This window comes from Chlorocebus sabaeus, chromosome 14 (genome assembly GCF_047675955.1).
Source record: "Chlorocebus sabaeus isolate Y175 chromosome 14, mChlSab1.0.hap1, whole genome shotgun sequence".
NCBI lineage: Eukaryota > Metazoa > Chordata > Mammalia > Primates > Cercopithecidae > Chlorocebus > Chlorocebus sabaeus.
This window is the reverse complement of record NC_132917.1, coordinates 63715703-63727847: the sequence shown is the minus strand read 5'-3', so window position 1 is coordinate 63727847 and position 12145 is coordinate 63715703. Positions and strand designations below refer to the sequence as shown.

At 36.6% G+C, this 12145-nt stretch overlaps 2 protein-coding genes across 6 annotated transcripts in view; one reads left to right on the top strand and one right to left on the bottom strand.

Annotated features, from left to right (window-relative positions):
* The window catches only part of VPS54 (VPS54 subunit of GARP complex), a 132090-nt gene extending 127928 nt beyond the window's left edge, over nucleotides 1-4162 (top strand). For all 4 annotated transcript variants that reach the window (XM_007970455.3, XM_007970454.3, XM_007970457.3 and 1 more), the window contains one exon: nucleotides 3526-4162. In XM_007970455.3, the coding sequence (XP_007968646.3) occupies nucleotides 3526-3631 (106 nt within the window). In that variant the 3' untranslated portion in view covers nucleotides 3632-4162. The remainder of the gene's footprint in view (nucleotides 1-3525) is intronic.
* A 1336-nt stretch (nucleotides 4163-5498) lies between these two features.
* UGP2 (UDP-glucose pyrophosphorylase 2) overlaps nucleotides 5499-12145 on the bottom strand; it is a 53436-nt gene continuing 46789 nt past the window's right edge. For both annotated transcript variants that reach the window (XM_007970460.3, XM_007970458.3), the window contains exons 6-10: nucleotides 11197-11494; nucleotides 10512-10709; nucleotides 9396-9638; nucleotides 6855-6959; nucleotides 5499-5943 (exon numbers count right to left, since the gene is read on the bottom strand). In XM_007970460.3, the coding sequence (XP_007968651.1) occupies nucleotides 5836-5943; nucleotides 6855-6959; nucleotides 9396-9638; nucleotides 10512-10709; nucleotides 11197-11494 (952 nt within the window). In that variant the 3' untranslated portion in view covers nucleotides 5499-5835. The remainder of the gene's footprint in view (nucleotides 5944-6854; nucleotides 6960-9395; nucleotides 9639-10511; nucleotides 10710-11196; nucleotides 11495-12145) is intronic.

Here is a 12145-nt window from a genome sequence, read left to right as displayed (position 1 = left end):
TATGTATATATTTTATTGTAAGCTATTGAAAAAATTGTATATATTACTGTTAAATTAGCATAGTACATAGAAAGCATAGGATAGGATTTAGAATCTGAAAACTTGGGTTAAGTTCTAGTTCTGTCACTTACTAGCTGTTGTAACTTTGGGCAAATCACTTACTCCCCTCAGCTTAGGTTTTTTAGATTTGAAAATAGGGATGATGATAAAAGTTTCCTTAACAGGATTTTTGTGAAGAGTTATGTAGATAAAGATATGTGGAAGAGATTTTATAAAATTTAAAGCAGTGATCATTTAGTTATATCTTAGTATCAATTCTTTAGTGTGCTAGGGTTTTTAGGAATAAAGTTTTATTCCCTGTTAAAGGAATTTCAGGCTCAAATTTCAAACTCATAAAGTTGGTCTTGCCATTTAAAAAGAAGTACAGTGAATCAATTTTGCAAAAAGCTATGTGAAAGCTTTGTTCTGTTGAATCTGTTAGGCTGAATTTAAGAGTTTTATGCAAGAATGATACTCTTATTACCTGATTCTTTTTCTTTTTAAAGAATCATTTGTTTTAAAAAATTTCAAGGCCATGGAACATTTAAAGGACGATGATGAACACTGAATACCTTTTACCTAGATTTATCAACTGTTAAAATTTTGCCACATTCTCCCTGCCACTTTTGCTCCTTCTCCCTCCCACCCCCATACCTCCCTTTTGCCAAACATCCAAAAAAGTAGGCTGCAGTCATAAAATTTAACCCTTAAATACTTTGGCATGTGTCTCTAAAAACAAGGACATTTTTATACAATCATAATACCTGAACCCCACCTAAGAAAATCGACATTAATTTAATAATGTTAAACCAACATAGAGTCAGGTATTTTCAGCAAGAACATCACATGGGTGACACTGTGTATATCTCTGTCTTGATGTCAAATGATGCAAATGGTACATACATGAGAGACCTGCTCCTGAAAAGGTAATAGCATATGAGAAACTTAGAGGCTCTTGGTAGAGAAGTATACTGTGTACCCTAAAGAGGCTGTTCAAAAAAAGCTAGTAATATTTTCAAGGCCTACCCCGCTCATACCCTTTTACTTTTATTCCCATAACTAAATGTGGGTTGGTTAGTTGGGTTTTTGCAGACGAGTAGTTCTGAAGCATGCAAGCTAACTCGTTAGCTATTATTTTTCTTTTTTAATATATCTATTTGGAAGTCAGTCTGACCTTAGAGATCCTCACTGTCACATACTAACAGAAACTCATTCTTTGTAAGTCAATTCATGTCTTTGAAAGATGCCTGAAGATTAACCTCTATCCTCTAGCCAAGGACATAAACTACCTGTGTAAAAGGAATTTTTGTTTCTGAAATTGCACTAAAAATGTAGCTTTTGACTTTTTTTGACGTAAACATAAAATTAACCATTTTAAAGTGAACAATTCAGTGGCATTTAGTGTCTTCACAATGGTGCGTAACCACCACTTCTATCTAGTTCCAAACATTTTCACTATTCCAAAAGAAAATCCTGTACCCATTAGGCAGTTGCTTCCTATTTCTCCCTCTCCCCAGCCTTGTACTTTTATTTTTATTTTTTGAGATGGAGTATCGCTCTGTCACACAGGCTGGAGCGCAGTGGTGTGATCTCAGCTCACTTCAACCTCCACATCCCAGGTTCAAGGGATTCTCCTGCCTCCGCCTCCTGAGTAGCTGGGATTACAGGTGCGTGCCACCACACCTGGCTAATTTTTGTATTTTTAGTAGAGACAGGGTTTTATCATGTTGGCCAGGCTGGTCTCAAACTCCTGACCTCAGGTGATCTGCCTGTCTCGGCCTCCCAAAGTGCTGGGATTACAGGCATGAGCCCACGCCCAGCCCAGCTCTGTACTTTTTAATGTAATTTTTTCCCTCTATTATAAAATATTTTAAAAATAGAGACATACAGAGAATAATAAAATATTTATATTTCTACTACCCAGAATTGATCATTAACATTTGTCATTTTCACTTGAAAAAAATATTTATTGTATTTTTAAAATGGTATTCAAAAAAACTGCATTCCAGATGAAGCTGAAGTATACCTTTACACCTCATCTGCAGTTCCTTTCCGTTTTTCTCCTAGCCTTTAGGTAACATTTCCAATGAGTTTAGTCTACATTCTTTCAGTCTTTCTCATTTATTATACCTAGATTTATGAAAAATATGTAGTGCTGTTTTGTAAATTTACTTATATGGTATATTGCATATATGCAGCTTACTTTCTAATTGGCATTTTGACTGATTTATCTCTGTTGATCTGTGGAAGTTGTCTGTTTTGGACTGCTGTATAGTCAAAACCACTTTTTTTTTTTTTTTTTTTTTGGAGACAGGGTCTCATGGTCACACAGGCTGGAGGGCAGTGGTGTGATCATGGCTCACTGCAGCCTCAACCTCCGTGGCTCAAGCAATCCTCCCACCACAGACTCCCCAGTAGCTGCAACTACAGGTGTGTGGTACCACACCCAGCTAATTTTTTTTATTTTTTTTTAGAGATGAGGTCTCGCTATGTTGCCCAGGCTGGTCTTGGAACTCCTGAGCTCAGGTGTTCCTCCTGCCTCAGCCTCCCCAAGTGTTGGGATTACAGGTGTGAGCCACCACTCCATGAATCAACCATAGGTAAATTAGACATTTCCCCTAGTGACAAATTCTAAGTCATTACTTTTTTCCATTATAACCATGCCATACTGAAGATCCTTATACATGTCTAGTGGTGTGACCATTTCTTCAGGGCATATACCTGAATATAAGTGAATTGGAGCTAATACACATTTTCACATTGTTAAGTATTGACAGTGGCTGTTAATACTCCATTAGTGGAGTAGTTTGTGAGAATTTGTTTCCCACATCTTGCCAACATTTGCTGTTAGATTTCTTAATTGTTGCCAGTCTGATGGGGGATAATAGTACCTTGTTTTGATTGGCATTTTCCTGACATTTACCATTTTTTCAGTTTATTGGTTATTGAGGTGTTTTCCTCTGTGACTTCTTGTTCATATTCTTTCCTATTTTTCTCTTGGGTTTTTAAAGAAATATCTAGTAGGGCTTATATACATGAATACTGGTCTGTATTTAATCGCTTAGATGACACTTAGAAAACCTGGCCTGCTTTTCCCTTGAGTTTACTATTTTAGTCAACACACCTATACTCTAGTGCTAGCCAATCAAAAACATTTTAGTTTAACCTGTTATTTTCTCTGTATATTAATTCATGCTGTTTTAAGATAGATGATTTTCTTGGGCTGAATTTATCATGAAACTGACTCCAACATGCATTGATGTATTCATTTTCCAAATATTTATTATGGAAATACAGCATTAAATGGCCTACTTGTTGATAACAGGAATCCTGCTAAGATAATATGTTGACACTTGGGTGCTAAGAAATCTGAATTTTAGATAATACTGTAGCAGCCAGGATAGGACTGACTCGGTGAGCACTGTTACTTTAATTATCTGAATAGAAAGCTTGAGATTTAAAAATAATTTTCTCTCCATTATTTAGGTTGGTCACAGCGGATGTAGCTTTTTACACTGGAAATCTTCAAGCCTTAAAAGGCCTTAAAGATTTGGACCTAAATATGGCCGAAATTTGGGAGCAGAAGAGGTGATGTCATACTGGAAAACTGGGTAGTTCATCTGACCATGGGATGTGTTTGTTATGAAGAAAATCTGGATGCCTGTGATTTGAGAATTGAACCTGAAACCCAAAGTGAACTGGGGTGGGGGAAGGGAAAAAGGAAAGTATCAGTGTTGGGAAACTGGATTCAGTGGGATCTACAAGGAATGTCATTTTTGTGCATCCTACAGTGAGAAGTAACTGATCAGGTGTCTATAACATTTTTCATTCTCTCTGGAAACAGACTCAGGTTTCTTTGGACCAAATCCAAAAGAACACATAGCTGTAACACAGCTGTAGTTGACTAGAATGCTCTGTATACTTTATATTAAAAAATGCTTTGCATTTCTTCCAGTGCAATGAAATTCATATGGTGTCCCACCTTATTTAATGATGGTACAATTTAAAATCTTAAAATCTTAGTCAACCTCTGTAGAAAGTTTTCTCTATGAAAGTAAAGCTGTTTGAAAAATTATTTTTTTACAGATCTTTCTATAAAAAATAAACATCTTTTGATTGCTTGGATTTAGGAATTCAATTTTTGTTTCAGTGACCAATGTCAAGTTGCAGGCTTTGTGTGTTGCATATTTAATATTTCTACTACCACCATATGTCAACTGGGTAAAGCCTTCCAGAGCTGTCTAAATACCTGAAAGAAAAGACTTAAGTCTTTTTTTAAGTAATGCTTAAAAAAAAAGATACTGTCATCTATTTATGCAACTACTTTTCAGAAATGGTATATAAAAGGCTACAGTTTAATATCTGTATTTTTATAAAAGTATGAAGGGTTTGGGGTGTTTTTATTTGTAGCAGAGGTAAGAATATGTATTCATATAATCTGCCTACTTTTGAGTTCTCATTTTAACATTTAGATAACATAATGAAGTATGGCCCCCTTGGATCCTTGTTTTAAGTTACTTTCGATGTGTATATGAACAAAGACCAGGGAGAAACAGAACTTTTAAAAATATCGGCTGCTGTGTTGGGGCCAGAAATAAGGTGACAAGTAAAGACTTTTATAATACCTACCTTCAAAATGAGAATCAGCAGCACTCTACAAATGAAAGTGCCTGTGCCTCACCTCACACCAAGAATCTTGCCTAACCCTGTCAGAGTGCCTAATATCCTGTGGTGATTATGTACAATGAAACAGTCTTATTTTGTGCTCTTTGGTTTCTTACAAGGAAAGCTTGTTTTCTTTCCTTTATCATTACAGAGGTATGTCATTGGTTCTTAAACTATCTGTCTAAAATAAAGCTGTAAAAAATTAACAGACTTTAAAAGGCAACTTTTTTTTAAATGGTATACAGTGAACTTTAAGTTAAACAAGCAGCCTACTCAAAACAAGTACGGATGAATTTTTTAAAAAGGCATAAATTGAACTACCAGCAGACCTGATTGGAAAGATTATTAATGATCATTTTTCAGTGATAATAAACAAGCTTCAGGAAATGAAGCTTCAGGGAAAGGGAACTTTTTATGAAGCTCTACCCCGTACTTCACTATAGAACAGTACAAGGATATGAAAGAAATGCCTTCCCTTTGCCCGCCCCATCAGCTGGGAAAATAAATGCCACTTTGTTTCAATAAATGGAGAGTCTGTGGAAAGCATGGCAGGCATCCCAGTTTTAGAACTAGATGAAAGGTACTAAATACCTTCAGTTTAATTCCTATGGAAATAATGGTATGATTAAGATTCTTAGAAATGCCAAAAACTGGACTTGTTAGGTAACTAACCAGTGTGTACTTAAATATTCCAAGGGCAAATCTTCCAACTAATATAGTAATTGTCTAGCAAGAACAAACCATTTTATTTTACCATTTCATAGTTAGCATTATAAAGTACAAGTGTACACAAGTATTGCTTCACTGCTTTATTTTTGAAATGACAAGCAATTCAATGTGACCATCATTGAGGCTTCTGTTAAAAGATCTTCCAGAGTTGCCCCAGTTTTTAAGATTAAACAATATTGCACTTTAAGATGAACTAACTTTTGGGATCCTCTTCAAAGAAGGAAAGTATTGCTCCATCTGTGCTTTTCTTAGACTAAAAGCATACTGCAGAAAACGCTACTTTAAAAATCAACACTGCAGGGTACAGTAACATAGTAAAGTACCTGCCTATTTTAGAATCCTAGAGAACATTTCATTGTAAGAAACTAGCCCATTATCAAAGCGTCCACAGTATTTTTCATTTCAGTGGTCCAAGATGCGAAGGTTTCCAGATACAATCTTGTTCTCTAATACTGCTCCAGGTGGGATGTCAATTCTGTCACCATGATTTGCAATGATGATAACCGTTCCCTAAGTGACAGGGAAAACAAAAGAGTGTACTTGCAACTGCAACGCAATTTGATTATCTTACAGTGATCAAGTTTATGTACAACTCTTTTTTACAGTGGAGTAACTGTATTTATAAACATTAAACATGAAAAGCAAGTGACAGTTAAGGAAAATTGTAATGTGTCCTTCTGTAACAATCCTGGCAGTAGTTCTAGATTCTCTGTCTCCTTGTTAGAGGTAGAACAGTGGGAGGTGGACCCGGTACCACAGCATGGCCAGCCCCCTTTTGAAGGCCTAGTCGCAAGGCCACCAGGATTATCTAACTTTCATAGAGAAATTAAAAGGTGCTTGGTTTATATTTACATATAGGGCTTTTGTTGTTGTTTTTATAATGGTTTACTGATAAGATTTTTCATGTCTTAAGTCTTTAGGCAGTCTCAGCAATAAAATTCAATATATGTATTTGTTTTTTCAAGATCTTCATTTAAGTAAGCTTTAATGGGAGGAGTACATGAAATCTAGTTAGGAGATTTTTTTAAAAATTACATGATTTGGAAAAAGCTATTGTATCTTTAATACTTTTATACCCCCATTTCTCTCCTATTTCTTACGTGAGGCTGGAATGACAGAGTACCCGAGTACTACAATAATGTAAATGAATATTCTTACAGAGATAACATTCCTTTAATATATTCAGTACAAACTAAGTTGTCATTTTTTTCCTACTTTTATTCAAATATTCATCTTTCGTAAGCTAACGGTAATAGTGATCCTATTTTACAGATTCTCATTTCAGTAAAATAGTACCAACTTAATTACTAGTGTAATTAAGACTAACAAGTATTCCTTAAAGTAAATGTAAATTTATGACTAGAAAATGAGACCTATATTGTAAAGCTGTAAGAAATATAATTTTCACTGTAACAACATACCTTTAATGAAACATTTTTTCCAAATGTCACATCTCCTGAAACTGTGAGGTGATCCAATTCAAGCATATCTGGTATACTTTCAAATCTTCTTAGATAATCTTGAACCTTACAGAAAAGTAGAAATATAAAAATTTGTCTCAAATGGGTTCACAGAAAGGAAAAAATATTAAAGTTTAACTGAACTGTAAAAATATTTTATGGCAAAGCTCAGGTCCTCTAATGGGAAGCACCTATTTATTAAGCACTCATTATATGCTAAATGCCGTGCAGAAAAGACCAGGAACTACCAACACTGTTCCTATACCAAGCAATTTACAACAGAGTTGAGCAGATCTAACTTTTTTTTTTTTTTAAAGATAATCAACATGCCAAGAGCCAGATGAGTAGTTCACATAATCTGAATTCAACCGGAAAAAAAGAGATCATGCTTTGAAGCAGGCTAGACTGGAGCTGGACTTTAGTGGATAGGTAGGATTCTGAAAAATTAGAGCACATTTTAGGAAGAGCAACAGCACAAATTATCACCATCTTTATCTTTTTATTTCCTCAGATTTTACAAGCACTAGAGATTGTCCTATGTGAACCCGTTTCCTATTTTTCTGGGAAAATGGGAGCAATCAGAAAACTTCCACTTGTTTCCATCCACCACCACCACCACCACCACCACCACCACCTTGCCCGCAATGCCCATTACTCTGTCTTCCTAGTACTGGAATTGGACTGTTTCTATTCCTAAAGCCAACCTCTCCACTTGTGCATCAGATCCCTTCTTATGGCCTATTGAGTGTTGTTTCAGCAGTTCTCCCTCTTCAATGTTTTTTCCCTCCTGACTGCATTAATTCCCATTAATGTTTAAACATCCTCCCACTTAAAAAAAACAAAAACTCAAATCCTATATTTCTTTCTACCTATACCCCCATTTCTCTTTTTCTCTTTAAGGCAAAACTCGAGTTTTCTACATTCACATCTCCAATTCCTCCTTTTTCATTCTCTTAAATCCACGCCTGTGAGGCTCCCACACCTCCGTACTGATACATCTAATTCCCATCTTTCTTGAATCAGCAGGAGCATTTCACAGATGATCATTCCCACTGTCTTGAAATATTTTCTTCATTTGACTCTGAGGACACATGCATTCATAGTTTTCTAATTCCCCATCTGCATTCTACACATCCACAGCAGGTGGCACCAAACCACACCCAGGACTAAAATAGACTGGGATGGCAGAGCAGGACCCCATAGGCCAACCACAAAGGCTCACAGTGTCATATTTCATTGATTAAATTTTTTAGATTTCACTCATCAGGCTAAGGTGGAGTTTTACAGCAGGTCCACAGATAGTGCTGTTTTGTTCAATGTTATTTTGTTATAACGTTGATGAGGAAAAAAAAAAAAAGATTCCCAGCCAGGACTACTGTCTGTGTGGAGTTGGCACGTTCTCCCCACATTTGTGTGGGTTTTCTCCAACTATTCTGGTTTCTTCCCACATCCCAAAGATGTGCATGTTAGGTGAACTGGTGTGTCTACATGGTCCCAGTATGACTGTGGGTAGGTGTGAGTGTGCCCTGAGATGGGGGCAGCCTGTCCAGGGTTGGCTCCTGCCTTGTGCCCTGAGCTGCCGGGATAAACTCTGGTTACCCATGAACCTGAACTGGAATAAGTGAGTCAAGAATTATCTTGTTTTTATTAGTCAATGTATGTACAGCTCACATTTATTTCAGGGTTTAATATTAGAAGTGTTTCATTTTTGTTTTAAAATTTGGTGATATTTTTGTGACCAGAAATAAACTGTAGGAACTGAACTCTTGTTTATATAAATTAACCTATGGTAAAATGTGTTATATATTGTTTTGCTTACTGTGGCAGTTTCCAAGAACATACTGATGACACTGAGGACTTAACTGTACTTGCTATTCCACCGGTCTAGAACACTTTTTGCACTAGATACCATTTGTCAGACCCAATCAACTTCTCAATGCGGCTGCCTGTGGCCACTCAATGTAAAATTACACCATCACCACCCCCCTCAATCCCCACGCCCCGAGGCATTCCCTTTTCTCTATCCTTGCTTTGTTTCTCCATAGCATTTTCCACCACTTGGCATATCATACATTTACTTATCATCCTTTCCCCACTAGAATGTCAATTCTGTGAAGACAAAGATTTAGTCTGTTTTGTTTACTACTAAATCCCTAGAACCTAGAACACTGCCCAGTACATGATAGGGGCTCAATAAGTATTTGTTAAGCCAGAATTAACCTTTTCCCACTGATGAAAGCAGTACTGGTCTTGGAAGAGACAGAAGATAAAATGCCCCAAAATTTAAAGATTATTTTCTACTCCCCATATGGCAATCATGTTTCAAATGTGAAGTAAAATCTTTATCTTCTATGATGAATTCCCTTTAAAAGATATCAAAGACAGAGGGATACAACAGGTCAGGGGTAAAGACTGTAATTAGTCTCCAATTCACATGTATATCATATTTTTATAATTACACATTTAAGAAATATGAACTCACATATCTTTATAGTTACGTACCTTTGTAAAAGAACTGCCTAATTTAACCAAGGGCACTGTAGGAAATTCCCGCTTTTCACTCATTGTCAGAGATCCTGCATTAAGACTATAGAGGTTTGACATCACCAGCAAGAGATCTGATGTGGTTTTGACAGGCAGAAAACGGCTCCTTGGCACATTAATACCTAGAGAATTCTCAAAACTTTTGATGGCAGCCCCTACTGCAGTTTCTAACTGAATGACATTCAGGCCTCCATCCAAAGTCTGTAAGAAATTAGGGGTGGGGAATAGAGAACAGAGGTTTTAAGCACCTACAACTTAGTTCCATGTAGGTTAGTTAATATTTGGGAAGTGACTTCAGAGATCCATTGATGGAAAAAAAAAGATTTTCTTTTTGAGACGGAGTCTTGCTCTGTCACCCAGGCTGGATGGAGTGCAATGGCACGATCTCGGCTCACTGCAGCCTCCGCCTCCTGGGTTCAAGCAATTCTTATGCCTCAGCTTCCCGAGTAGCTGGGATTACAGGCATGTGCCACCATGCCCAGCTAATTTTTTGTATTTTTAGTAGAGATGGGGTTTCACTATGTTGGCCAGGTTGGTCCCGGCCTCAAGTGATCTGCCGGCCTCGGCCTCCCAAAGTGTTGGGATTACAGGTATGAGACACTATAAGCCTGGCCAGAAAAATAATTTTGAGAACTGACATTTATTAAGCACCTATCATATGCCAACCTCTTATACATGTAATCTTTTTTCAATCTTAAAACTCTTCTGTTCAGTAATATCATTTCCATTTTATGATAAACAACCATAGGTTCAGAAAACTCATGCAAAGTACCAATGGCCAAATGACTTATGAGTGTCAGCAACAACTAAGACTGAAGTAGGTTCTCTACTTTTGAAGCCCAATGTTTTTGCCACTACCACAATCCAGGGTCAGGTATAGGGCACCATAACTTGGCATGCTAGAGGGGTGACAGCAGATTCTGGAAGACAGGGCTAGGAACTAGAGAGTCTGAAAAGGCGAAAGGGAGTGACCAACGGAATCGATGGGGCAGAGGGAGTGGGTGGTGTGGTCTGTGTGTAGCCTACTATGACCTTAGGAACCAGGAAGCTCAGTGGGCCACAACCTTGGCTTACCTTTGGATTCACAATGATTTCCATGTCAATGGCATTCTGCTCCTGCAGTCTTTTAACTGCTGCAAGAGAAATCCATAGGTTGTTTGTGTTAAATATTTTGAACTTTGATACAGACTTGAACTCATCAACATGTGCTTTTGGCACTTGAGCAATTTCCACCAGTCTCAGTTTGCCTTCATATTGAGTGAGTGTCCCGCCCTAGAAAGGCAGAAAATAGTGAGTGCCTCCACATTTGTCCCAAGTGCATTTTTTTGTAAGTACAAAGATAGTGATAATATAAAAAATATATAAATACATTATGTAGAAACAGTACATTTTCATAAAAGGGACAATGGAATAACATTTAAATGCCAAACTAAAAGAGTATTAAAGGTCTGGACAACTTTATTGAAAGGTTTCACATGTTTCAGATTTTTGCCATAAATATATAAGAAACTATTTTAGTTAAAATTACTGATGTAGCTTATCCAAAAAAACAGAGATGATTTTGATACTATTTATTATGTATTTATGATACATATTATTATGTCAAACAGAACTGAAAGTATTCCACATAATATCATCTCACCCTTTCTTATGATACCAAGTGGTTAATGTGTTGTTTAACATAGAAGCTTTCAAATAACTTCATAACTTATGAAATGTGAAAACATGAAGCCCTAAACTGCTTCCTCTCAGTATTTACCTTTACATCTGCACGTGTTTTATTTGTGACTTCCATGACAAATTCACAGCGTTTTCCATTGGGTGGGTTCATTAGATGATTAAGAATATACAGATCCACTGTGGCACCCAGATTATCTATGTTAGACACAAAAATATACTCTTTGCCTTCTCCTATAAAGGTATCAAGCAAACCAGAGTTGTAGAAACTGGCGTAAATATCACCATGACCTGGAGGGTACCAAGCTTCTGTATTTTCCCCTGAGTAAGACACGTCCTTTGCTACAGGAAGTAAAGATTCTTTATTAATCCTCGGGTACCTTAAAAGAAAAAAAAGTTCTTTTTCAATATTGACCCTGTAGAGCATTTCAGACCTTTAAATAAAATAATGCATTAAAGTTACATAAAATTTCACTTCTTTTCAGAGTCTTATCAATAATTATAGGTGAATCCATTTAAGAAAATTTCTCAGTATCTGTGTTGTCCAAAATCTGTTTTCTAGATGGTGATAGCTGCTGCAAAAACATGTCTCTATGGTTATAAAGATGGGAGGACCCATTATATTTTTAAAATATTAATGTTTTATGACTCTCCAAGAGGAGGGATATATCAAATAAATTTTCTCAAACCTATATAGTTGTGGGATTGTTCTTTTCCCTGAAAACCTATCTGGGAAAACCTGCCCATTCTTACAAATGGAGATATTCAGGGGTGGATCTCTTTCTTTCCCAGAAAATAAGCACCAGGTTAGCATTCCAAGATATCTGCTTCCCACCACTAGTGAGAAAGGTAAAGCTGGTGATGGGGCAAGAGGAAAACAGGAGCTAGCACTGCAACAGACTGAAGACCAGAAAATAAAGGCAAAACATCTGCGAAGTAAAAAAAAAAAAAAAGTAACCTTGGGAAATAGATCTTAAAAACAACCAAACAAACTAATGGTACAACTGTAGAAATGTCCCTTTTTTATTTCT